The sequence below is a fragment of the Asterias amurensis genome, chromosome 21 (assembly GCF_032118995.1).
Source record: "Asterias amurensis chromosome 21, ASM3211899v1".
Taxonomy (NCBI): Eukaryota; Metazoa; Echinodermata; class Asteroidea; order Forcipulatida; family Asteriidae; genus Asterias; species Asterias amurensis.
Window position 1 is genome coordinate 3,282,315 of NC_092668.1, and position 26,720 is coordinate 3,309,034.

The 26,720-nt window shown below is 39.2% G+C and overlaps 6 protein-coding genes across 8 annotated transcripts in view; 1 reads left to right on the forward strand and 5 right to left on the reverse strand.

Annotated features, from left to right (window-relative positions):
- LOC139953310 (uncharacterized) overlaps positions 1–26,720 on the reverse strand; it is a 114,605-nt gene that overhangs the window by 7,109 nt on the left and 80,776 nt on the right. The window lies entirely within an intron of this gene.
- On the reverse strand, positions 980–5,040 carry LOC139953308 (small ribosomal subunit protein eS24-like). Its single transcript, XM_071952801.1, has 4 exons — positions 4,963–5,040; positions 3,737–4,015; positions 2,356–2,466; positions 980–1,158 (listed from the first exon to the last, which is right to left on the reverse strand). Exons 1-4 carry the CDS (start codon positions 4,963–4,965, stop codon positions 1,156–1,158), a joined length of 396 nt encoding a protein of 131 aa, XP_071808902.1. The 5' UTR covers positions 4,966–5,040; the 3' UTR covers positions 980–1,155.
- On the forward strand, positions 5,394–15,288 carry LOC139953305 (glutathione S-transferase-like). Of its 3 annotated transcripts, none has more exons than XM_071952798.1 (6): positions 5,394–5,746; positions 6,337–6,494; positions 6,944–7,036; positions 7,627–7,745; positions 7,979–8,089; positions 15,112–15,288. In XM_071952798.1, the coding sequence occupies exons 2-6, from the start codon at positions 6,362–6,364 to the stop codon at positions 15,286–15,288; spliced, it is 633 nt and encodes a 210-aa protein (XP_071808899.1). In that variant the 5' UTR covers positions 5,394–5,746; positions 6,337–6,361. The 3 variants fall into 3 exon arrangements, with proteins under 3 accessions (XP_071808899.1, XP_071808898.1, XP_071808896.1); XM_071952795.1 differs by lacking the exon at positions 15,112–15,288 and adding an exon at positions 8,531–9,371 and having other exon boundaries at positions 5,407–5,746; XM_071952797.1 differs by lacking the exons at positions 6,944–7,036; positions 15,112–15,288 and adding an exon at positions 8,531–9,371 and having other exon boundaries at positions 5,406–5,746.
- LOC139953307 (S-crystallin SL11-like) lies at positions 9,389–14,186 on the reverse strand. Its single transcript, XM_071952800.1, has 5 exons — positions 13,910–14,186; positions 12,669–12,761; positions 12,286–12,401; positions 11,689–11,799; positions 9,389–10,011 (listed from the first exon to the last, which is right to left on the reverse strand). The coding sequence occupies exons 1-5, from the start codon at positions 14,043–14,045 to the stop codon at positions 9,841–9,843; spliced, it is 627 nt and encodes a 208-aa protein (XP_071808901.1). The 5' UTR covers positions 14,046–14,186; the 3' UTR covers positions 9,389–9,840.
- Positions 15,472–19,904, reverse strand: LOC139953306 (S-crystallin SL11-like). Its single transcript, XM_071952799.1, has 5 exons — positions 19,665–19,904; positions 19,221–19,313; positions 18,201–18,316; positions 17,846–17,956; positions 15,472–16,591 (listed from the first exon to the last, which is right to left on the reverse strand). The coding sequence occupies exons 1-5, from the start codon at positions 19,798–19,800 to the stop codon at positions 16,421–16,423; spliced, it is 627 nt and encodes a 208-aa protein (XP_071808900.1). The 5' UTR covers positions 19,801–19,904; the 3' UTR covers positions 15,472–16,420.
- LOC139953309 (uncharacterized) lies at positions 22,885–26,231 on the reverse strand. The gene is made up of 2 exons (XM_071952802.1): positions 25,824–26,231; positions 22,885–24,683 (listed from the first exon to the last, which is right to left on the reverse strand). The coding sequence occupies exon 2, from the start codon at positions 24,639–24,641 to the stop codon at positions 24,252–24,254; it is 390 nt and encodes a 129-aa protein (XP_071808903.1). The 5' UTR covers positions 24,642–24,683; positions 25,824–26,231; the 3' UTR covers positions 22,885–24,251.

The following is a 26,720-nucleotide window of genomic DNA, read 5'->3' on the forward strand; positions in this document are numbered from 1 at the left end:
GGAGCCCGTTTGGTCAAGTTCTGACAAAAACTCAACTCTTGAATGCCTGTTTTGTGCTAAAAGCTTACAATTCCATTGGATTAGGCCTAATAATTATTGTTGAGGTAAAAAAAAAATACAGCCAATTGTTAGTTGAGGCAAAATGTTGCCAAGTCTTTGTACAGATTATTGTCTGATCCGAATTTCATAAAGATGCTTATTGGTTTAACAGTCAAAGGTGCCGCCCTTACTCATCCGATAAACGGCGAATCTTGCAGAAATTTCATCTGCTGGTGATAGCGCCCTCTTTTGACCTAACTCCCTCCAACCCATTTTTATTTGCCGTATGGACGGATGAGGGCGCACAAACACACATGGGTAGGGTAACAAAAACTATTACTGGCCATGACCAAGGCCCTACTCAATTATTATGCATTGGTCTAATGTTCTCTACAAGGCCTATTTCAAAGAGCAAAGATTGATCTCAACTGTGCATAAATCTCATCACTACTGTGATGTCAAAAATATCAAACAATACAAATCATAAAGGTGATATCAACAACCCATGTTAAAGGGGCTATGTCGTCAAGATCAAGCAGGCCTGTGACTGGGCATGTACAGTACATGGAATTATAAACTCTCAACCACCCGTACAGCACCCTCCTTCCATACCCATGGAGAGTGGGCGCAGGTTATAACTGGGTGAGAGTTCGTTGGTCATAGTTAGATGTATAGCAACTGTCCCTTTAAGATGAATCTTTAATGCTTTATGAAATTGGTTCCCAGCATAAAGCCTGTGAGCACAAAAAAAGAAAAACATTGCTCAACAGAAACGGGTTACCAGCAAAAATTACATTAAGTTTACAGTCTTATGACTGGTGTACGGCCCACTAAATTTGTGCTTGGCAATGAAATTTTTTAGATTAACGAAGTTGAGCATAGAACCCTTTCGTAGTTCATTTCACTGACACCAACAAAAGAGACACTGAACACATAATAATTAGCTTTCAATAAGAACTGCTTTGTTTATTGACCTCAGTATTTGATGTATGTCTGGATGGCAATCTGTACATTATCTTCATTTGATGATGACCCAAATTATTGTTTACCCCAAGTGTTCCTCGGGTGTGTCCGGTTTCATGTTTAATTAGTCCCCCTCGCTGTAACAATGCCTCATTACTGCAAAGAAAAAGAACAATAAGAAATAATTAACATTAATGCGGCTTGCTTTTAGAAAAGTAAACAAATGCATAGTGATATAAATAAATAATTAAAGGAACACGTTGCCTTGGATCGGACGAGTTGGTCTATAAAAAGGGTTTGTAACCGTTTGTTATTAAATGTATATGGTTGGAAAGATGTGTTAAAAGTAGAATACAATGATCCACACAAGTTTGCCTCGAAATTGCGTGGTTTTCCTTTTACTGTGCGAACTAACACGATCGGCCATTTATGGGAGTCAAAAATTTGACTCCCATAAATGGCCGACTGTGTTAGTCGACGAGGTAAAAGGAAAACTGTGCAATTTCGAGGCATTTTTGTGTGGATCATTGTATTCTACTTTTGCAGCATCTTTTTACACATATGCATTTTATAACAAACGCTTTTCAAAGACCAACTCGACCGATCCAAGGCAACGTGTTCCTTTAAAACTGACGCAATATAAATGTTTTCATGTTAAAAAAGCAACACATATTATTCAATGTCACGCTGAGCAAAAAAAATGCAGAGTTTCACGAAAAGCCTGTACCTGCCTAGAAACCAAAATAGCACAGTGAAGTCACAATACAGACTCAAAAAAAAAAAAAAAACCAATTGAAAAACAGCAATGAATCTTAGATAAACAACCCTCAATCATAGGAATAAACTATATATAACTGGCTGGTATAACCATGTGTATATCTCTTTGGTGTGAGTGTCGGCTCTGAGAAGAGCCGGTTTGGTCTCGACGTTTCGAACAGTACATGTATACTGATGACGAGCAGAGTATATACTGCTTGAAACATCGATACCAAACCGGCTCTTCTGCAAAGCTTCAAACAATACTAACCCTCATTCAGTCTATGTTGTGACATATTTTACAACACAACACTGACTGGTTGTACAACGTGTTCCTGAGGAAATGGAACAATTCAGTGTCAATTTTCATGTCGAGTTTTTGCTGGGACTATAATGGTAATTTGTTTTTAGATGTTTTTTTCCACTGGTTTACACACCCATTTAAACATAATAGGGAGGAGAAAGTTTCCATTATTAGGAGAGACTTTCAAATTTGTTCACCAGAACATGACAAGATATCGCTCTATTATCAAGGAACTTTCCGCAGAATCAGGGAAAGTTTGCAGCTCTGTGTGTGCCGCCTTAAGATGTATTTACCTTCTTGCCAGATGACACCTTGGTCTTGGCTGTTCCACGGACCTTCTTCTGTCTGTTCTTTCGTTCCTTACGTTGCTTCCTTGAGGGGCGCTTTCTCTCGTAGAGTCCGTGCTACAAAAAACAAAATGCAAAATGATTATCATCCCAAGATTAATTTTTGCGATACACTACATTTTCTCGATGACTAGACAACGAGTTTGTTCAAGATTCAGAAGATGGTTTGGGAAGAGTCAGCATTTATGAAAACCAGAACTCAGTAGTATGTAATAGCTGCAACCCTTCATCCTCCTGACGCTCACAGACGGGGATGGGCTTTGTCTATGAGCCAGTCTGTGTAATAAACTTCTAATAATCACATACATGTGCAACTTCAAATACTTTTGTCAGAATACCTGACCAGATTTGCTTAAATTGTAATACTTTCAAAAATCACAACACACATCTTGACAACTTGGATTTAGATCTTCATGTGCAATGAATTAAATTAGCTAATGCACAAAAATGTTGATGGCCAGACGACCCAAGCAGAGTCTTTAACGAAAAAAACCTAAAAGGGACTGACCGAAGTGTGGACGCGAGGCTGTGTCTTTCAAGTTTGAAAGACAATGTCTCAACCAATCAGTGTAAGCCGAACCACTTGCAGACTACTCGTGTCTTGGGGACAATTTACAGATTGAGCGCACATTCTGGCTTGAAACTTTTTTTAAGGGAAAACCCCTGACCTAGGCCTTACTTAAATCAAGTCATTAATTTATTACACATCGAAGACCAAGTCGTGCTTCTCGAATATGTTTCATGATTTATTTAAGTAGTAGAAATTGGGCAAATCAAGGCACAAAAATTTTTGGAATTGCATAAAAGACACTGTACACTATTGGTAATTGTCAAAGACCAGTCTTCTCACTTGGTGTATCTCAACATATGCACAAAATAACAAACCTGAGAAAATATGAGCTTGATTGGTTGTCGGAGTTGCGAGATAACTATTTTTATGAAAAAAAAAAAAAAAACCACCCTTGGCACACGAAGTTGTGTGTGGTTTCAGATGCTTGATTTCAAGACCTAAATCTGACCGAGGTCTCGAAATCAAATTCGTGGAAAATTCCTTTTTTCTCAAACTGGGTCACTTCAGAGGGAGCCGTTTCTCACAATGTTTTATACTATCAACCTCTCTCCCTTACTTGTTACCAAGTGAGGTTTTATGCTGATATTATTTTGAGTAATTACCAATAGTGTCTACTGCCTTAAACCTAAGATAATTAATAATAATACAATACAAGGAACTGGCTCTCGTAACCCTCCAGTCTACAACCATCAGGCGGATGGAGGGTTATGATTTAACGCAGTTTGTATATTATGTTTAAAATCATTTCATACATACCCTTGCAAGTCTGTGCTTGGGTTCGTACTTCTTTGCGAAGTCCAGTGTGTCGTACACCAGTCCGAAACCGGACGTCTTACCACCTCCAAACTGGGTGCGGAACCCAAAGCAGAAAATCACATCTGAAGTCGTCTTGTACATTTTGGCGAGCTGATCGCGGACCTCAGTCTTTGGGACAGTTGCCTTGCCGGGGTGAAGAATGTCCACGATCATCTGCTTGCGTTGAAGCAGACGATTCGTCATGAACTTGCGAGTTCGGACGGTAACGGCAGAGTCACCCTGTTAAAATGAAGAGAAAACCAACACAAAGAGTTGGATTGAAATCATTTGTCTAGGTAGGGTAGGGGGACAAGCGTAACACATACAAGTAGTCAACATGGTCAATTTCATTCAATTTACGTTTATTATTCCATAAAATAGTCTTTTTCAAAAACAGCTCAATCAATATTATGAGAAATCATAGTATGCACATCATGAAATAGTAGAAGGGTAACAAAATCAATTATTGTCAAAAGCACATACGAAATAAATAATCATACCTGAACTGAATACACAACGAATAAAGAGTAGACATGTTCATTCATTCATCATTTATTTAATAAATCATTCAGAGTCCAGTTTTTATAAATGGTGGAGAAGGACTGCAGTGTAACTGTAAACAAACAACTGAAGCTCTGAACAGTTCCAAAAACTAAAATAGTAACGCCATCCCAACAATATTTTGTACAAATAAATTCAAGTTTAAAAGTCACTGACTACATGCTGTAAAAATGGAAGCAAAAATGAATTTGTACCGGTAAATATTTATATGCATTTATGATTTACGACAATCAATCATACAATCACAATGAAATTTGACTGGCTAAAATTTTAACAACCGTATCAACGTCGTTTAGCTTTCACTCGTTTTCATGTAGATAAATTGCTAACGATAATTTACAAAACATTTGTCCACTGAATCTTCACATAATATTTCCATGAACATCGAAATAATTTGGGTGGTTTTTCAATGGAATACTGCAACCCGTTTTGCAATCATATTACGTGCAGACGAACTCGTCCTTCCGAATATGTTACTAATTTTATAGTTTCAACAATAGATACACGAAAAATAATCACGCAGCCTTAAAGTTTATTAAATAATCTTTCCATCTGATGATCTATAATGTTTGAAATTAATTCAGGAAAGGTGATGTTTAGGGATGTTTTAGGGTTCTTTTCCTCACCATGTTTGTTGCAGTAATGGCTGCAGTAAAGAGGATTGCTGGTGGTAACCAAAGTGTATTCAACGCTGTGCAACGGCGAGTACCAGCGAAATGCGAAAACTGTGTACGGTGGCTCAGAAACGCCAATGAAAACCCGTACAATTAATTACAAAGAGTGCTTTCATGCATTCATGCTATCCAAAGATGGAATGTAGTCGTCGGCAATTCATTTACCTCTATTCATAATTTTTCAAAATTATATGTCATTTAATAGCTTGATGCAGGATTTTAAAATGAACACGATGGACCTGACGGGTTCCAATTCTATAACTCAACTCACTCGTGATTGAAAGTTGACAATTTTATATGTTTTTTTTTATTTTTATAATGGCTAGTTCTTGTCATGTTGTTAAAACCTTTATAAAGTAATCGCTGACCGCACGTGTGATTTCAACACTTACAGTGCCTACTATGCCTATAGTTATTAGCCTGTTTTGTAGTCTTATGCCTATATTTCGATGGGATTGAATGAATTTTCAACAACTCAACATCAAGGCCAACTTCAGTTGTTCAGTCATCCAATGTTTACAAAGCCGGGTCATTCTGTATGCTGTTCACACAGTACATGCTCCTATACGCTTTGGGTTCACAGAGCTTTCCGAGTTCACCATTGTGAGCTTCAATCGTACCTGTGAAGCCCAGACTATTTTATCCACAGTAAACCAAACGTCGTGTGTTTTTGCTCTGCACATTTTATGAGCAGTGGAACAACTATTGCACAGTGGACCAATCGTTTTCCTTGAAGGTAAGAGTCTGTATTGAATCTTAAAGGCAGTGGACACTATTGGTAATAACTCAAACTAATTATTTGCATAAAACCTTTGGTAACGAGTAATGGGGAGAGGTTGACAGTACATTGTGAGAAACGGCTCCCTCTGAAATGACGTAGTTTTCGAGAAAGAAGCAATTTTCCACGAGTTTGATTTCGAGACCTCAAAACTTAGAATTGGAGGTCTCGAAATCAAGCATCTTCGTGTGACCATGGTGCGACAAGGGTGTTTTTTGTCATTATTATCTCGCAACTTACGACGACCGACTGAGCTCATTTTTTCACAGGTTTGTTATTTTGTGCATGTTATGTTGAGATACACCAACTTTGAAGACTAGTCTTAGAAAATTACCAATAGTGTCCACTGCCTTTAAGATGAAACTGAAACTTCAGAGTCAATCCCATCCATTACTGGGTCAGTTTTTTTCTTCTTCTGCTTTTAAAGAGTTAAATGCATTGCATTTAATTATTAGTTTAAAACGAACTTAAGTGTTTTATACTTATATTAGGCAAACCATTATTGCTATACTATTACTATTCTGATTAGTTTGATATTTTTTAAACAGGTTGACAGGCAGCAGCGTAGCCGACATGCCGTCTTACAAGTTATTGTATTTTGATACCCGCGGTAGGGCGGAGGCAACTCGAATGCTCTTTGCCGTTGCTAACAAAGAATTTGAAGATGTCCGAATAACGAAGGAAGAATGGCCTAAGGTTAAACCAAGTAGGTCAAACTTACAAATTATAATTGTTCATCTGTAGGCCTGAAGTGGGCCCTCTGTTGTTTCGCACGAGAACACTTACTACCTCAACGCGGGGGGGGGGGGGGGGTTTACTATATAAGGGGTTCATTTTTTTTTAGATGATCTTCCCGTCAAGGGAACTCTTCAAACTACCACAAGGGGATATTATAACAACCAAGCTGACCACAGCCAATCTCCGTCATACAAGCACTGGTTAACATATATGGCTATGGATTGAACAAAATCAATAAATTGTGAACCAGTATTAAACTCAAGGACGAAACTTACAGCCATCGGATATCAGCAATTATAGCTTAACTGGCTGGATTCGAACCTGCGTGAATGGGAGGGGCACTCAATACCATAACAAAGGGCATGGAACTTTATGATAAAGTTTGATGATGCGTTTACCTTTCCCCTTCATGTACAGCCACTCCTCAAGGTCACATCCCCGTCCTGGAGATTGATGGGAAACAACTTCCTCAGAGCAATGCAATCGAGTCATACGTAGCGAGAGAATTCGGTATGGAGTCTTTGATCATGGGCCAATTTCAATGAGCTGCTTAAGCATGCACAAAATTTGCTTAAGCACGAAAATAGCTGGCTTATTTTACACATGTTACTGGCCAAAATTCCATGCCAGCATGTACATTGCTTGAAACTGGCATTTAGCTGTTGTTTACTTAGCATAACAATTGAGTGGGGTCTTGGCCGATAATCTGATTTAACTAAGCAAGGAATTTTTTGCTTAAGCACCTCTATGAAATTGGGCCCATGTGTTATTTCTTGAATGATGTCTCTCTGTGTGTATCTGAGAAATGGCTTCGTCCAGTTAGCTTTCCTGGGTCTCTCCCGCGGTGACTACTCGGGTGAGCCCCTGACAGGAGCTAAAAGAACGACCACTACCGCTCTCATGCACCTGGTGCTCTCATGCACCAAGTGACCCACTCCACAAGCAGGGCAGCACTGGGGGCTGACCCGGGTGAGCCCCTGGAATGACGTCAAAGCTATTCGAACGCACGCGGGGATCGACCGGGGTCGACACAGGGACTCACGAACGCACCCAGTGTTCGTGGCTTCATTAATAACAAATATTTCTTTCTTCTTCTCCAGGACTGTACGGTTCTGATAACTGGGAGGCGGCTCAAATAGATGTAGTTCGAGAAACAATGAAAGATTTAATAGAACCCATGATCATGCCGGTACTTTTTGAATTGGACAAAGAGAAACAGGTAAGTTAATAGTTTATGATCTAAACGTTCATCTTCTTTGTGTCACGTTTCGGGGTTAATAAAAAAAAAAAAATGTACAGTATTGTTCTTGTAGAAATACACATGGTGTAACCACAAACCAAAATTTTAATTTTGATACCTCGCCATGGAATGCCTAAAATAATTATTTCGTATTGTACTTGTTGACGAGATTAAATTTGTTTCATCAGACATACATTTTCAATTTGCTCCAGGCCACAAATTCCAAAGAGTACTACGAGAAAACTGCGCCTCCGTTTTTGAAGATTCTTCATGATCTCCTTGTAAAGAACAACGGGGGCACTGGGTACTTCGTCGGAAACACGGTAAGAATTGGGAAGGTTTTATACGTTCTATGGTTAAAGTCTTAAAACATTTTCTCTCAAGCTCTAATGACACTACAAAACTGTGCTGTCTGGGGATATACTCACACTAAAAACAAAACTACTGGTCAAAATCAGGCCTGGAATTATGACCTCTGTTGCCCTTGGTCTTGGCCTCAGACTAAGGCCAAGCCTGGCCTAAGTTAGACTGGGCCCCGATAAAGACAGGTTTTGCAAATTTTTGAGACCGGCCTCTGGCGTTATTCACGAGCCTCGAAGAATGAAGTCAGACGTTCAGGCTAGGTCTTAGTGTGCCCTTAAAAAGTTTACAATTAACTACACTAAATGAAAATGGCCCATCCCTCTCAAAGACGGAATTCCAGGCCTGAAAAAAATCTTTAAAAAAGTAATTCTCTCATTTAATTATTGTCTTGTCACTGACAGGCTACACTCGCTGACGTCATTTTCTTCGTCACCATGGAGTGGTTCGAAAAGCCATCTTATGCCAACAAGGGACTGGAAAACTACCCAATGCTGGTGGGACTGAGAGATCGTTTAGCACAAAACGAACTCGCTGAGCATCTTAAAGAGCGCCCTCAAGCGTACTGGATTCACGACTAAAAACGAAGATGAACGATTATGCGGGGAGTATTTTCAATAAACAATCTTCGTTCGCGTCCACGTTATAAACTTTTAGAAATTAAATTCTTCAATAGGGACTAACGTCTCCATACAACCCAACACAATTTGAACTGTTTTCTCAATATGTTGACACTGTTTCAAACTAAGTTTCAGAGGTGACTTTTATTGAATCTTTGTTGAATTGTGCTACCACAGTTACCATACCATAACCCATATTATACCACTTATACTTGTAATGGGAGACTTTGGAACGCTAGGTGGCAGCATACTAACCAGGTAAGTTAATTTCCATTGTTGAGTAGTTCTGAGCATGCGCACATTACCCAAAACAATGAATTTTACCTGGTAAGTCTGCTGCCACCAAGCGTCCACAAGTCTCCCCAATGTTACCTACTGTCTTTTGCTGATAGATTTTGGGTTGAACAAACTGTGAGCATTATACTATTAACTGATATTACACGTAATGTCATGTTTTACCTGAGTTGAAATCGAAATGTTACTTTAATAAAAGTGGACAATAAATGCATAATTATTATACTAAATCTGTGCGACAACAAGGGTGGATTGGATACAGTTTACACGGGTTGCTCTCTTTTTTACTAACCCAATAACCGAAGACTAATCTTCTCACTTGGTGTATCTCAACATAATAAAATGCACAAAGTTTGAACTCAATTGGTCTTCGATGTTGTGAGAGAATAATGAGAGAATAATTAGAAATCACTTTCTCAAAAACTACTTTGCTTCAGAGGGGGCCGTTTCTCAAAAGGTTTTATGTTAGCATCTGCTCTCCATTGCTCGTTACCAAGTAAGTTTTTATGCCAGCAACTATTTTGAGTCAATAGTGTCCAGTGCCTTTAATCAACTCAATAGTAAGACCTTGTTCATGGTTGTTCATTAGGGACTTTTCGTTTTCGACCACGGATGGTTCTGCGACGGTTGTTCAGCTAAACGTTGTCGTTTTCAGCACAACGAAGATTCATCCCAAGTACTGTGGTAGAAATTGAGGGACGACCGTCCTCAAAGCCGGCGCATGCGCAGATGACGCCAAATGTCATCTTTACCGTCGCAGAACCATCCGTCGTCGAAAACGAAAAGTCCCTATTGTTAGTCTAGAACGGACGCGTCGGTCTTGCAGCCAGATATTCAGAGAGGCCTTTATCGGCAGAGATGCGAGTTCGGAGAGCTGCCAACTTAGGATATTTATCCAACTTCTTGTCGGTGTACTTTAGATTCTCCAGACTTTCCATGGCGGTGTGGAAATTCAGATCAGCAAGAGAGATCTGTCAACAACAAAAAAGATACCAACAACACAAATGTTAAACTATTATAGCCGGGATCACAAGATACACCCTTTATCAGTTAGCTATAAAAAATTACAGTTAAAGGCAGTGGACACTATTGGTAATTGTCATAGACTAGCCTTGACAATTCGTGTATTTCAACATCTGCATAAAATAACCAACCTGTGGAAATTTGAGCTCAATCGGACATCAAAGTTGCGAGATAATAATGAAAGAAGAAAACAACTTGTCACACGAAGTTGTGTGCAGTAATAGACGGTTGATTTCCGAGACCTCAAGTTCTTAATCAATTCTGAGGTCTCGAAATCAAACTCGTGGAAAATTACTTCTTTCTCGAAAACTATAATGACACTTCAGAGGGAGCCGTTTCTCACTATGGTTTATAACATCAACCTCTCCCCATTACTCGTCACCTGATGGAAAGGTTTTTATGCTAATAATTTTTTTGAGTATTTTTCAATAGTGTCCACTGCCTTTAAATAACTCGCTGTATTTCTATCAGACAATCCATAGGGGACGGTTATGGTATCAGCCGTCAATTTCACTAAACTCTTCTTAACTAAGATTAATCTTATATGACTTGGGACGAGTTAAGTTTCGTGGTCGTTAATTCGCGTTGAAAGGACGCCATCACTCGTCCTAACTCGAGATAGGATAAAATCCTATGCGTTTCGTAAAATCAGCTGCTGGCATCAGGGCCCAATCTCATAGAGCTGCTAAGCACAAAAAAATGCTTAGCATGAAATATCTTTCTTGATAAAAACAGGATTACCAACCAAATTTCTATTTTGCTGGCAACGGGTGATCAGCTGTTTGTTGCTTATTCTGAAAATCACATGGACATTAAAGGAACACGTTGCCTTGGATCGGTCGAGTTGGTCTTTGAAAAGCGTTTGTAACCGTTTTTTATAAAATGCATATGGGTAGAACGATGTTGTAAAAGTAGAATACAATGATCCACACAAACATGCCTCGAAATTGCGTGGTTTTCCTTTTACCTCGTCGACTAACACGTCGGCCATTTATGGGGGTCAAAATTTTGACTCCCATAAATGGCCGACCATGTTAGTTCGCACAGTAGAAGGAAAACCACGCAATTTCGAGGCAAACTTGTGTGGATCATTGTATTCTACTTTTAAAACATCTTTCCAACCATATGCATTTTATAAAAAACGGTTACAAACGCTTTTGTTTTGACCAACTCGTCCGATCCAAGGCAACGTGTTCCTTTAATTGCTTGGTATAGTCCTGTTTTTATCAGGGAAGAAACTTCATGCTAAGCAATTTACGTGCTCTATGAAATGTTATATATTTCACTTCTTTCTTCACTGCAATCTGGGATGGAGGAGTCAAAGTCCTTAATATCCCATACTGGACTACTCCACGTTTCTATGGGGGGAGTCTGGTCCCCATTTTGTGGGGCCATCTGTTCTTCGTATAGCAGGCTTCCAGCTGATAGCCTGTGGGTTCTCTAGTTTCAAACTCTTCTTCCCTCTTCTCATCAAACCTTCTAGCTTACTTGGGACCAAATAACTATAATGGAACCTTCCAACATTGTGTGTCATTCATGGCGTCGCTCCCTCACTAAGGTTATAAAAAGAGAGTTCCCTTTTGACGTGATGTCCGCATTACCCCCCAAAGAATTGACACACTCACCTTGTCACCAACGAAGAACCCATCTCCCTCTTTATTCTTGCACAGCATATCTTCAAGAAACTTCAAAAAACCCTGAGCTTTTCCATCAAAGAGTTCTTTCTGTTTTGCTAACTAAAGGAGATAAATAAGAAGACACATCGAAGATTAAAAATTAATCATCCCAAGCTTAAACAAACCTTGAAAGTTTAAATTGTTATTGGCGCGCGTACAAATACAAGCGGAATGTTGTGCAGCAGAGCAGGGCCCAATTTCATAGAGCTGGAGCATAACAATTTCTTCATGATAAAAACAGGATTACCAACCAAAATTTTCACGTGATTTTCAGGATAAGCAAAAAAAAAGCTGAATACGAGTAACATGCAATATGCAACAAATGGAAATTCGGTTGGTAACCCAAGGAAGAAATGTCATGCTGAGCATTTTTTTTGTGCTAGGCAGCTCTATGAAATTGGGCCCAGATCATTGACCACGAACCTATGGTGTGTCTGAAGGGACATTGTGATAATTAAATGTACACACGTAAAGCAGATGGACTCCTTACCACGTAAGCTTTTTTGCCTGTCATTTTCAGAGTAATTACCCCTAACACGTCCTCACCTGAGCTGCTTCGTCTGGCATAAAAGCTGTCTCGATAAGAGGTGTCCACAGATCACCAACAACGCCGACAACTTGGTCAATCAGTGCGGCCTCCCAACTGCTAGAACCGTAATACCCTGAAAGACAAAGTAAGACACAAGACACCTTGACATTAAAAACTCTATGGACACCCTTGGTCAAAGACCAGTCGTCTCACTTGGTGTATCTTTAACATAATGCATAAAATAACAAACCTGCGAAAGTTTGAACTCAATACTGGTCGTCGAGACCAAGTTGCGAGATAATAATGGAAGAAAACAACACGTTTGTCACACGTGTTTTTTTGTACGGAAAAGGTGCATAATTTTTGTTATACAAAATTAATAAATAATTAATAAATTTACCAAACTCTCTGGCCAGGTACGAATTAATAGCTGAACTATCGACGAGTGGTTTGCCGTCGACATAAAATACAGGAAGTTGTCCACAAGGTAGCTCTGCATTGAAAAATCAAACAGTTATAATCAGACAAAATTAAAGTTTTAATTAATATTAAACTTTTATAATTATAAGACACCTTAGTGTCTATCAACGCACTGTCTGTTTACCCCATGCTAATTAAATTAATCCATCTTTAAAAGAGAGTGACTTTTTAACTAATCCCCCAAAAGTTAGCTTGCCACATGCTGTTTAGAATTCTTCTTGAACCTAAAGACACTGGACACTATTGGTAAATGTTAGATAATGGAGATGAAGAAGATGCCTTTGATGGCAGGAGACAGACGCCTCTACCTTTAACCCAAAATAACAAATAGGAGCACCTTTAAGTTATTATCAAGTGACCCTAAATGACGTCATGTAAACGACATTCTTTGTATTCAGTTATGACATGTTTCTCAACACTATTAGCAAGAGTTTTTTAAATAGCATGTTTCCGTCTTAAAGAAACTAGACACTATATTGGTAACAATTGTCAATGACCAGTCTTCTCCCTCGGTGTATCTCAACGTGTCACGGGTGAGAGAAACCTGTGACAATTTGATCTCAATTGGTCCCCTCAAAATCTAATTCTGAGGTCTCAAATTCAAATTCGTGGAAAATGACTTCTTTCTCGAAAACTACGTTACTTCAGAGGGAGCCGTTCTCACAATGTTTAAACCCCTCCCCATTACTCCTTACTTACCAATTAGGTTAGATATTAATAAACATTTTGAGCATAATTATTACCAAAAGTGCCCACTGCCTTAAATCCATTTGACCCTTTCGGTAAACAGTATTGTCCAAGGCCCACACTTAGTGTATCACAACTTCTATATCAAATAACAAACCTGTGAAAATTTGGGCTTAATCGGTCATCGGAGTCGGGAGAAAACAACGGGAAAACCCACCCTTGTATCCGCGCATTTCGCCGTGTCATGACATGTGTTTAAAATAAATCCTTAATTCTCGTTAACGAGAATTTATATTGTTTTACTGTTTTCTCAAAAAGTAAAGCATTTCATGGAATAATATTTCAAGAGAAGTCTTTCACCACTACCTTCTGTAAACCCTGTAAGTTATTTGTAAATCTGTGAACTTTTTTTTTTCATCCTGTACCGAAAGGATCCAATGGCTTTAAATAACATATATGGAGAAAGTCACTTACTTTTCTTTAACTCGTCATGAGGCCCTTCCAATGAGAAGCGAACATCTTCGTACTTCTTGTCGGCCAAAGCTAACAGCATACGTGTAACCTCTCCGCGCCCACGGCAATCATAATATTCTAGCTTGTAAGACGCCATTTTGTTTTTCCTTCGTCAAATGATGATGTTCTCTTGCCGGCACCAAAATGGGGTAATGGGTGTGTCGATGAGGTGCCAGAGGCTTTTACAGTGAAAAGGAGTGTTGACACATTCCGTTGTGATATCGTACACGTGTAATTCTTTTTTTACATTAAACACAATGAGACACGTATACAATGTATATGTGACGCAACGATAATCCCATCTTCACAGGTAAAAACACCAATCCCTTGTTATGTCAACACATGTACATTCCAGGTAGTTATTGTTGGGTATTGCATAATATTCTCTAAAGCATGGAGGTATGGAGCAATTGCTCCATGCTTTTTAGCATTGCTCCATGCTTTAAGATAGCACTGGACACGATTGGTATAATATTCTTAAAATATTTTTTAGAAAAAAATCTTACTTGGTAAAACGGGTCGGTAAAACGAGCAATGGAGAGCTTTAATAATAGTCATAGTGAGAAACCGCTCTCTAGGAGGTAGTCTTTAATAAAGGGGCAATCTATATTAAACTCAAATATTAAAAGATTTCAGGCCTGAAGCCTTTCAGTATGAGGCGTCTAAAAGCATACAAGTGTGTGCAACAATAGGTGTTTTTCTTCTTTCGTTATTCTCCTGCAACTGCGATAAACAATAATTGACTCCAAATGTTCACAGATTTGTCATAATTTGCATATCTTTAGATACACCAAGTAAGAATAATGGTCTTTGAAAATAACCAAAGGTGTGTGACATGAAAACAAAATTGGTAGCGACGCAAAATGACGGTCGGGTGGGACGAAGCCAAAATATTAATAAGAACCTCCATGGTATAAAGTCAACAAAGTCTCTGTGTTTTCGCCATAATATAGTCTTTTCTCGCACGGGGTTCTTTTGCTACAATAATGATTAAATGATTAATAGATGTTAAATTTAAGCTTCGCTTCGAGTCCTTGTATTCACAGTCAGATGTCAACAGACAATACACTTGTTTATTGGATGGTTATAGGCCGACTTTTTGTTTATAGTCATACTGAAATTATTGGAATTGTTTTTTTTCTTCTATTTTCATCCCTCCTCAGGCTACGCTCGCTGACGTCATTTTCTTCGTCACCATGGAGTGGTTCGAAAAGCCATCTTATGCCAACAAGGGACTGGAAAACTACCCAATGCTGGTGGGACTGAGAGATCGTTTAGCAGCGAACGAACTCGCTAAGCATCTTAAAGAGCGCCCTCAAGCGTACTGGATTCACGATTAAAAAAACGAGGAAGAACGACTCTACGGGGGGGGGGGGAGTATTGCCAAATGTGTTCGTTTTCACATTAATGATAAAAATTACACTATAACAAAGGTCCTGTGTGTGTTAAACGTCTTCATATTAACCAAGATAATTTGAACAGTTGCTGTTTTCTCAATAAAGTAGACACTGTTTTCAACTAACTTGAAGTTTCACAGAAGACTTTTATTGTATCTTTGTTGATAAACTGTAACTGTGCCTACACATCTATCAGCATTAACATACTACGACAGTTACCGATAACTGCTTAGTGTGGCACATTCACCCCTATGTTTCGTATTGTCTTTTGCTGATTAAGTTGTAATATATTTGAGGTTGAACAAACTGTGAGCATTAATAGTTAGTATACTGTTATTACATGTAGGCCTATTGTCATTTTGACCTGAGTTGAATTCCAAATGTTGTTAAAACAATTGTTTTGACAATAAAATGCATATCTATATTACCTACGTATCTATCTAATACAGGTGAGACAGCAAGGGGTGGTTTGGAAATAGTTTACACGGGTGTACCCACCCTTTCACTTACTCAAAAATCAAAAATAACAATTAGTAAGAAAGCAAAAAGAAAGCTGTTTAATGGCGTATGATACAATAACCGTAACTCGTTTACTGCAGCGTTCAGTCTAATAAAGATTCAAGGTCCAATTTCAAGAGTTGTATAAGCAGCGGCAAAAAGGAATATTGCTTAACAAAATTTTTGCCAAGCATGAGCAGGATACCAGGCACAATTAAATCGTACATGTCGAGCAATGTTATTTTACTGGTAACCTTATTCTGGTAAGCATGATTATTTTGTTGGGCTTAGCTTCTTTTTTTGCTTACTCTTTAAAATTAGACCCTGTTCTTGGTTGTTCATCATAGTTAGTCTAAATAGGACTCGTCGGTCTTGCAGCCAGATATTCAGAGAGTCCTTTATCGGCAGAGATGCGAGTTCGGAGAGCTGCTAACTTGGGATATTTATCCAAGTTCTTGTCGGTGTATTTTAGATTCTCCAGAGTTTCCATGGCAGTGTGGAAATTGTTGGGCTTAGCTTCTTTTTTTGCTTACTCTTTAAAATTAGACCCTGTTCTTGGTTGTTCATCATAGTTAGTCTAAATAGGACTCGTCGGTCTTGCAGCCAGATATTCAGAGAGTCCTTTATCGGCAGAGATGCGAGTTCGGAGAGCTGCTAACTTGGGATATTTATCCAAGTTCTTGTCGGTGTATTTTAGATTCTCCAGAGTTTCCATGGCAGTGTGGAAATTCAGATCAGCAAGAGAGATCTGTCAACAACAAAATAAACCAAAATACAATGTTTAAATTGCTATTCCCGGGTCCAAGCGCCCTCGATAGGTTAGCTATATTAATGTTAACAGTTTAACAAATAACTGTATTGGCTATCAAGCAATCAGGGCCCAATTTCATGGTTTTGCTTACCACAGAGTTCTGCGCTTACGGAACCATTGTAGCACACAATTATATGATAACGTAAGTGCATAATTTTGCGGTAAGGAGAACCGTGAAATTGGGCCCAGCTCACACACGGATCTAGATCCCTGCCATACAATGTCATTAATATCATAAACTCAGGTCGGTTTATTTTCAAAACCACACAGTGCATTGTTATGGGATTACACTTCATGAGTGAAACCTTTAAAGGCAGTGGACACTATTGGTAATTACTCAAAACAATTATCAGCAAAAAACCTTACTTGGTAATGAGTGAGTAATGGGGGAGAGGTTGATAGTATAAAACATTGTCAGAAACGGCTCCCTCTGAAGTGACGTATAGTTTTCGAGAAAGAAGTAATTTTCCACGAATTTGATTTCGAGACCTCAAGTTTAGAATTTGAGGTCTCGAAATCAAGCATAATGAAAGCACACAACTTCGTGTGACAAGGGTGTTTTTTCTTTCACCATTATCTCTCAACTTCAATGATCGATTGAGCTCAAATTTCACAAGTTTGTTATTTTATGCATATTTATGTTGAGATACACCAAGTGAGAAGACTGGTCTTTGACAATTACCAATAGTGTCCAGTGTATTTAAGTGATGGAGAGTATAGCAAAAGCCCTGTTTATTTAATTCACTGTTCACTGTTAATTCAAAATGCAAGGCCCTGGAGGAGTCAAAGTCCTTCATATCCCTGACCGGAGGGGGTGGGGGGGGGGGGGGGTTCCGGTCCCTGAGTGTAACTATTTTGTTGAGAGTCTGATTTTGTCACTCTCATTACGTGCACAAATTGTATAGGAATACAGACAAACCCAGATCTAACCCTCGGATATTAAGTGGGGCTTTTGTTCTTCGTACAGCAGGCTTCCAGCTGACAGCGTGTGCTAACAAGGTTTCTGTGGTTTCCAACACTTTTCCCCATCTGCTCATTAAACCTTCTAGCTTACTATGGAGCAAATGGCTATTTGAAACTTCCAACATGGTGTGCAATTCCTGGGGTTGCTCCCTATAAACTAAGACTATAAAAACAGAGTTCCCTTTTGACGTGATGTCCGCATTACCCCCAAAGCAAAGACACACCCACCTTATCACCAACGAAGAACCCATCTCCCTCCCCATTCTTGCACAGCGCATCTTCAAGAAACTTCATCAAACCCTGAACTTTTCCATCAAAGAGCTCCTTCTGCTTTGCTATCTAAGGAGATAAATAAGAAGACACATCAAAGATTTAGAATGATTTATCCCCAGCTGAAAAACGCGAAGGTTTAAAATTACTTTGACGCGCGTACATCATGGTAGATCATCATTGCGAACTTACGGTGCCCCTGAAGGGACATCGAACATACACATTACGTAAAGCAGATCTTACCACGTAAGCTTTAATTGCCATAAACTTTCAGAGTCATTACCATACGCATACAGATCCCTTAAGTCCTCACCTGAGCTGCTTCGTCTGGCATAAAAACTGTCTCGATAAGAGGGGTCCAAATATCGCTAACAACGCCAACAACTTGGTCAATTAGTGCGGCCTCCCAACTGCTAGAACCGTAATACCCTGAAAGACAAAGACAAAAAAAAGTCAACTTGACATTTCCCATCATAGTGCAAACTCACTGTGTGATCGATCACCGAATACTTAAATAAGGTAATCAATCAATGATTTAACCTAGGCGGCCCCCGCCATCACAGACCAGTCTCGCGAGTTTTGAACTTTTTTGGTCACACGTACGTAGGCCTTCATCGCTTTTCAACCACCCAGTGAAGGAAACTTAGGGTGCGTTCGATTAGCTTCCCTGGTCGACCCCGCAGTGCTCATTCGAGTGAGCCCCTGACAAGAGCTAATCGAACGATCACTCACCCTCTCGTGGTGACGTCATGCACCTCAGACCAGCCCCAAGTGACCCACTCCACAAGCAGGGCAATGGGGGCTGACTCGGGTGAGCCCCTGGAATGACGTCAACGTACCGGGGGGGGGGGGGAGGGGGGGGGGGGCGGGCTGTCGGTGAATTGGCCGCGGTGTGCGTGAAAAGGAAACGAGAAACGTCTTGCACCAAGACTACTACTAGAGTCGCTCCTTATCTATTGGGTTCAGCGCGACTCTCGTGCACCTGTCTGAAACGGGTGTTATTCAATTCAAATATTTTAATGAGAATTTACTTCTTTCGCAAAAAACTACGTTACTTCAGAGGAGCCGTTTCTCACACTGTTTATACTACAAAAAAGCTCTCCACTGCTCGTTACCGAGACAGTTTTTATGCTAACAATTATTTTGAGTAATTACCAATAGTGTCCAGTGCCTTTAAAATAATCAAACAGTTCCCTAAAACTCTTTAAGTTATACCTTTTCACTTTTATATGATCTGGGATCCATGGGAGAGCAGTAGTAGTTTTTTGGTTCATTTTCGAATGAATTACTTACTTATAGGAAACAAGAAATAAGTGTTAATAAATATACTTACCAAACTCTCTAGCGAGGTAAGAATTAATAGCTGTACTGTCAACGAGTTGCTTGCCGTCTACATCAAATACAGGAAGTTGTCCACAAGGTAGCTCTGCATTAACAAAACCAAACAATTATAGTCAGACAAATATTTAAATTATTAAACAGTCTTCCTTTTTGTGTGTGTGTGATCGACCGTTTTACAATTTAAGTTCAATCAGTTTTTTTGAGTTAATGGGAGCGTGTTCATATATTATTTGGAAACAATTAAATCAACTGTTACGTTTTTAAAGGATTTTTCGATAACAGTCTAATCGAAAATGACTTCATTTCAAAGGGAAACTTAATAATCAGAAACAAAAATAAATAATAACTTTATATCCAGTACATTTGTTGCGCACAATTAGTTTTAGAATCCCCCTGAACTGAAAATAAAATTAAACAAAATAAAATTGTCGCTTACTTTTCTTATATTCATCAGTATACTGTTCCAGTGTGATCCGTACATCTTCGAATTTCTTGCCGGCCAAAGCTAACAACATACGTGTGACCTCTCCACAACCACGAACATCAAAATATTCTAACTTGTAAGACGCCATTTTGTTTTGTTTTCTTCGTCAAATGATGATGTTCTCTTGTTGGTACCAAAATGGGGGTAATGGGTGTGTCGATGTTGGGCTCGGGCTATTATTGTGAAAAAGAGTGTTGGCACATTCCGTTGCGGTATCGTACACGTGTAACACAATACAAGAGCCATGTACAGTGTATAATAGATGATCTTTACACAACGTATTACGTGACGCAACAATAATCACATCTTCAAACGTCAGGTCAAAAAACCAATCCCTTGTCAACACATGTACATTCCAGGTATTGTTAGTTATTGCATAATAATCTCTGAAAGGATCAGGTGTGGCGGTTTCAACTTTCCGCTGTGTTCAGTTTTCCGAATGACCAAATACGGTAGCATTCCGTCATGCGATGCCTGCGCACAGCAAGCGAAAATAGTCCATTATTAGTGTCGTATTGAGTCATCCTTTACCCTCCGGTAGCTGTCATGGCGGCGTCCACGAGTCGAGTACAACTATAGCGGCAAACGCGTGGATCGTATGAGTTGTTTTTTCATACAAGCTGAGTGTGACCTGCCTAAAGTTGTACCCATGAATACATGTAAAGATGAGGCAAGAGATTATGTGACTATACAGAAAAGAATCGTAATATAAACAATTTGGGGTCACTGCTGAGAGAACTACAGTACTCGCCAGGGTACTCGCGGCGGTATCTGACAGGTCACCCGGAAAACTGAACACGCCGGAAAGCTAAAACTGTTCGAACAACGTGCTGATATGTCCGACTACGTCACCCGGAAAACTGAACACGGCGGAAGACTGAAACCGCCACACCTGGTACTTTTTCAAAATGTCCACGGATTTACATTAAACTTACAGGGTTATTTCTACCTCCATGGTTTGAAGATAATGACAGCGGAAACCTTCCCTTCAAATATTACTTACTGGAGTTCTGTAGTTATTGAGAATTGAGTAAAACAAGTCACAAAATAATTTTCGCCTGAGTAAGACGAAAATGATTTCAGCATGTAAAAACATTAACAAGTTAATATGATATTATACCAAAACATACCATAACTGGTTGATAAGTTTTGACAATTATTACCAATAGTGTCCGGTGTCTTTAAAACTGATCCCACAATAATAGGCTTAAAAGATAACCCAATAATGACATAACTACACACACAGGTTAATATGTAAATTAATGGCAACGGGTTTCAACATAATAAGTACGGAACTCTGGACGTGCCATTCGATATAATTGAGATCCCGATACTGTACTGCAGACGCCACCCTGACTTCAGATGACGTCACCCTGGGATGGTTGATCTTGGGATGACGACATCCTCAAGTAAGATGTCATCTTCCTACTGCAAAAAAAAACTGTGATGTTAAAATTCACACCATAGGCCTAGGTGTTATACCGAACAGAAAATCAAAATTAACATCATAGGATGTTAAAAACAACACAAATGTGTATGTTTTTAAAGACAAAGCATGTTTTTTTTAACATCCTATTGTGCAAATTGTGATTCTTTTGCTTGTATCTGTGTTGCAACACCCATGGTGTTAAATTAACACCCCTTTTTGGACACACCACTCCCTAATAAAGTGCCAATATGAGACTTTGGAACTCTATGTGGCAGCAGACTTACCAGGTAAATGTCCATTGTTTAGGTAGTTCTGAGCCTGCGCACATTACCGAGAACAATGGATTTTACATGGGAAGTCTGCTGCCACCAAGCGTCCCAAAAGTCTCCTATTGCTGAGGGACTTCCATGGGGAAATGTACAAAAGTTAGTTGTGGCATAGATCCATATCACAAAGAGAGAAGATAGCAAACTAGATTGATCATGAGAATGCATTTGATGGCAGGAGACAGACGCCTCTACCCTATGTAAGAAAAAAAGACCTTTATTAAAGTTGTTATCAAGTGACGCCACATGACGTCATAGATACGACATTCTAATGTATTCAAATTATGTACAAACAACAATTACTAGAATAAAAATAAATCATGTTTCCGTCGTAAGATCTAAGGTAAGTGGTCAACACTTAATACAAATCATGACAGTGCACGTGGTGACGTAAACGTGACGTCACCTCAAATTTGATCTATGTACATGCATACGTACCAAGAATCAACTCAGACGTGTACTTGGTACGTGTATACGACTTCAACAACGGCCAGTATCTGTTATGTGATTTTACTTGATACGTGACGGCGTAGTGTATGGCCGACCAAGCCTCTTACATAACGATTTTCACTGTGGTATGTTTCGTTCGCAAGATATCGGTTAGCTGTTTGGTCAAAGGTTAGACGTGGTGCCCCTTTAATGTGATGTCAAGTGACCGTGACACGCCACGACGTCATTATGACGTTACCTTTTAGGACAGAACACCGTGCAGATACAACAAGTAGGTCCAAAGGTATGCCACGGTGAATAATATATGAGGTTGTAATCGTTTAATGACCAATGTGTCGTACAGAAAAGTTCTTCGACCAAAATGCGATTTGTGATTGAACTTAACATGGCAAAAAAAGACAAAGCAGAACAAATCGAAGTCCAGATGCCGGCAATTTAATGAGATTTATTAGACAAACTTTATGGGTAATCTAACTCTCCCCCCCCCAGTACAAGCTTAAAATATTTTATAGATAAAACAAAAACAAACATAGTATTTATTTCTCAACATTTCAGTTATAGTTTCGGTTCGTGACATAAAAAAAATTGCACCATCATTATAGATTATAATACAAGCGGAATACGGAGTCCCTTTTTTTTCTTCACATGGACGCGTTTCTCTTTCACCTGGGCCCAATTTCATAGAGCTGCTTAAGCAAAAATTTTTGCTTAAGCAAAAATTTCATTGCTTAGTAAAATCAGATTACCGGCCAAGACTCCACTCAATTGTAATGCTAAGTAAACAACAGCTTAATACTAGTCATAAGCAATGTATATGGCAGGAAATTTTGGCCAGTAACATGTGTAAAATAAGCGAGCTATTTTCGTGCTTAAGCAAATTTTTTGCTTAAGCAGCTCTATGAAATTGGCCCCTGGTAAAAGAGAAACAGTTCCACGACCTAAAAAACGCAACATGGCACTAATGGGCTTCCGTATGTATCTGTTTTTAACAGACGTTTTAATTCGTGAATAAAAAAAAATGGCAGCCATTACTTTAGTTTGTATTCACACGCAACAAATTAATATAAAGCGGATAGACATTCCGATTAAATATAGCCCTTAATTTGATCCTCATTTCTTGCAATCTTAATGAAAAGGTTATTTACTTTTGGCCGTCATCATTGAAGACCTTTTCTATAAATTTATCATTTGTATAAAATAGCAATTAATATAACACAACCGACATTACTGGGTGTAGCAGTGTCCAAGTGAAATGAGACAGGCATGTGAGTACCTATCCAAGAAAGAAGAGGAAAAGATAAAAACCGGGCAAGAAAAAAAAAACCGTAAAGATAATATTCCGATAGGTACTTTTGTACACAGAAAGTGAAGAACAAAAGAGAGGAAAATCAAATCATCAAAAGAGGAAATCGGCTTACAAGGGGAAATCTCACATGCCTGAATTGACCGTTTTCGAAAACACGCAGGCTTTTGGGTTTGGGCTCCGGCTTGGAAACCGTCAGCCTGATTATGGAAAATGCACGTTTTCTTAATAACCGACAGAACCGAAGCCCCAAGCCCAAGCCCAGCACCATTGTTTCACAAAGGCCATGGTATTATGATTAAAAATCACTTTGACATTATCTGAATATACATAATAGGAAGAGTTTAATTATTACAATTTAAAGAAGCATCCTTTCCGCTTCTGCCACCTCGTGCAGAAAACACCTATTTCAGGGAAATGATGTCATCTTATAACCCAAAAAACTTATTTTTAATGGGCATCTTTTTATAAAGATGAAGCAAAGTACATCGAATATTTTTTTGTCTGAGTATTTATGAATATTTTATGTCTGAAGATTGACTCAGAACGCTCGATCGAGTCCCGTCACAATTAGTCTTGGCCCAAGACGATAGTGATTGATTCATAGTAGATAGTCTACTTGCTCAGTTGTATATCGCTAAAGCGCACCCTCTTACGGTTTAACCAACTTGACCGGCTCGCTCGGCACTATATCGGTCACTGTCGTCTTGGGCCAAGACTACACTCACAATGTGATGAATGATTGGTGAGCAGACTGGCACCATTACGTATCACAACATAGGATTCGAACTGCCTCCAGCTACCGGGTAACCTCGGTAGTCTAGTTGGTAAGACACTGCTCTAGAATTGCAAGGGTCGTGGGTTCGAATCCCACCTGAGTAACATGCCTGTAATATTTGTTTGCAGGACTCGGGAAAGTACCGAGTATACAGAGCTAACACAAATCGGTGTAAGGGTAAAAACCAAAAATTAATATCACAACTTCGATTCGTTAATATTCATTTCTGAAATAAATGTTGTTTCAGTGTTTTTTAGTTATTCAGCAGACAGCAAAGGCAGATAGCACACAGCGCCATAAGGCAACATGCCTCGTCAGCGTCTTGTTGATCTTGCCGTCTTTGCGCTGCTGAATTATCCACGACAAGGATGGTCTGAGCAGGGGGCTGTTGTTGGTACCCATGTTGCGCTGGGTACCCGCCACGTTGTTGTTGAGGGTACCCATACCCAGGCTGTTGTTGGAAGGCTGGCTTGGGATAGCCCCCTCCCTGGTGGTGGGCTCCGGGTGGTGGGTATGCTCCTGGTTGCTGCTGGTGGGGGTTCGGGTATGCACCTTGGGGTGGCGGGTAACTTCCTTGGTGTCCGGGTTGGGGTGGCGGGTAGGCAGGAGCTGTCGGCTCGTATGGGGGTGGAGGCTCACCCATGATTCTAGAGTCTGCCAACACAAAATGTCAAAAGGCACGGATCTGCAATACAAATGAAAACCCTGAAGAATTGAATATCAACATCACACAAATGAGTCATAATAATACGAACTTTTTCATTATTGTTATTAAAAAGAACACAGTCAAAGGCTCAATTGAGTTTAAACAAGAGAGATTTGTAAAAATATAGTTAAAAGATACAGAAAACGCATTAAGAAATTTAGTAAGACCCATCGATCCCTTTCCACTACAAATTTGTAAGCCCCCCCCCCCCCCGCCAAATAAAAATGACACAGTATAAACAGATTATGACACAATATACAAACAAAATATTTAGACTACAGGCTCTCAACATATTCTATACTAGACAGATTTGAGAGCAAAACAAAAACAACCCAGTAACAAAATATTACACAATAGTCCCCTATATAGTAACAGAATAATTATGTTGTACTATAGGCTCTCAAAATACTCTATTCCACACAGATTTGAGAGCAAAATGAAAAGGACACATGCAGTAACAAAATATAACAAAATAGTAACAGAATACTGCTGTGTACTAAGTAGACCCTCAAAATATTACTATCCTTACTAAACAGATTTGAGAGCCAAATAACAAAGGACACAGTAACAAATTAATTGTTACACAATATAGTAACAAAATATTTTTGTTCCTAAGACCCCAATTCTACACTAGACAAAATAGAAAGGACACAGTTACAAAATGTTACACGGCATGGTTATATCGTACTCTATGGTTATACATTGTTTTAATTTCTAATTAGTAATAGCCTCTTCATGGGAGTTCAGTTTGACAGCCAGAAGATCGTCTAAAACATACATCAACAAACAACAAACAACACAAACAAACAGCAACAACAAACAACAGCAGTGGCCACGCTTTGCTTTCAGCCTTTAACCATACATGACTGTATCAATAATGGTGCCCTGCAGACATGGAATCCCATTATATAAATGTAATCCATTATTACCTATGTTAATAACGTACAGTTGGTCCTTACAGTATTGATTGCCGGACGTTTGTTGCGCTGAGGACGTTACATTACATGTATTATATGGGGTACCTGCATATTTCACGCTATGGAAGCTGTTGGCCGATTTGATCCCATTTACTAACTCCTCCGTCCATGATTTAGATAACTCTAATCAATATCATCTTACCTTAAGATGTCCTCCTTTAAGCACAGGTCTTGCCGGATCAAACCGGGGGGTACGTGGGTTCTCTCTATATGGTTCGAGTCACGATTATCACAAAGTGTATCATTCAGTAGATTGACCACACAGTTTCCCTATCCCTAGCGAAGAACACCCACCGTCGCTTTTTAATACAGTATTCCTATAGTGATTACACTACGCAAAACGCCTATGTCGTCTATGCGTTTATTTGAAAGCCAACATGTAAAAAGACCTTTGCTCCCCCACTCTGTCGTTACAGGCAACCAAGCCGAGCTCGCCGTATATATAAACTCACTCTACAGAACTGGTTAATTAACGAAAAACGACATGCATAAAAACGCAGGTTTTTTTCTTTCAGTGTGGGGTCATCCATTTTGACCTATTGGCAATGATTGCACAAACAAACAACCACTCTACTATAATAATACAGATCCGGGTCTCGTGACAACCGTGTGACAAAGCCCAAATTGTGTTTAAAAAGAAACTCATTGTTGTTTGGTGGGTAATGTCTGAAAATAACCCTGAGTAAATACTTCGCATGGCGGCTCATGGTGTAGACTACGATTCATATTCTCAGTGCTAGGATTAGATCATAACTTTTACACAAAAAAGGAAGAAGAAAAACTGTTTAACGGTTCCGAGGAAGATTCATGTCTAGCTACTTTTAGAACATCAGTTGCAATTATAAAGGCCTGTAGAATTATAATTTTGTTCCATATCTCTGATAACGAGTTATAAGCAATGGTTTATCAGACAGGGTGTTGTTAAAAAAAATAACAAAGTTTGTCCTTTAGGTTAGGCCTTAAGATTTTTACGCGGGTGGAATTTATCGTGTGAGTTACCGTTATCAAAACCTGGATCATAGAGATAGGCACAACTTGA

Bases quoted from the DNA above. Each gene is read 5' to 3' on its own strand.
- LOC139953306 (XM_071952799.1), bottom strand. From the start codon at position 19,800: ATGGCGTCTTACAAGTTAGAATATTTTGATGTTCGTGGTTGTGGAGAG. The intron at 17,957-18,200 runs GTGAGGACTTAA...TTATCTCCTTAG, and splicing joins TGCCAGACGAAGCAGCTCAG to ATAGCAAAGCAGAAGGAGCT. The intron at 16,592-17,845 runs GTGGGTGTGTCT...TGTTGTTGACAG, and splicing joins GGTTCTTCGTTGGTGATAAG to ATCTCTCTTGCTGATCTGAA.
- LOC139953308 (XM_071952801.1), bottom strand. The intron at 2,467-3,736 runs GTATGTATGAAA...TGTTTTTTGTAG, and splicing joins CCAAGCACAGACTTGCAAGG to CACGGACTCTACGAGAGAAA.
- LOC139953309 (XM_071952802.1), bottom strand. From the start codon at position 24,641: ATGGGTGAGCCTCCACCCCCATACGAGCCGACAGCTCCTGCCTACCCG.
- LOC139953305 (XM_071952798.1), top strand. From the start codon at position 6,362: ATGCCGTCTTACAAGTTATTGTATTTTGATACCCGCGGTAGGGCGGAG. The intron at 7,037-7,626 runs GTATGGAGTCTT...CTTCTTCTCCAG, and splicing joins ATACGTAGCGAGAGAATTCG to GACTGTACGGTTCTGATAAC. The intron at 7,746-7,978 runs GTAAGTTAATAG...AATTTGCTCCAG, and splicing joins AATTGGACAAAGAGAAACAG to GCCACAAATTCCAAAGAGTA.
- LOC139953307 (XM_071952800.1), bottom strand. From the start codon at position 14,045: ATGGCGTCTTACAAGCTAGAATATTATGATTGCCGTGGGCGCGGAGAG. The intron at 12,762-13,909 runs GTAAGTGACTTT...TTTTCAATGCAG, and splicing joins TCATGACGAGTTAAAGAAAA to AGCTACCTTGTGGACAACTT. The intron at 11,800-12,285 runs GTGAGGACGTGT...TATCTCCTTTAG, and splicing joins TGCCAGACGAAGCAGCTCAG to TTAGCAAAACAGAAAGAACT.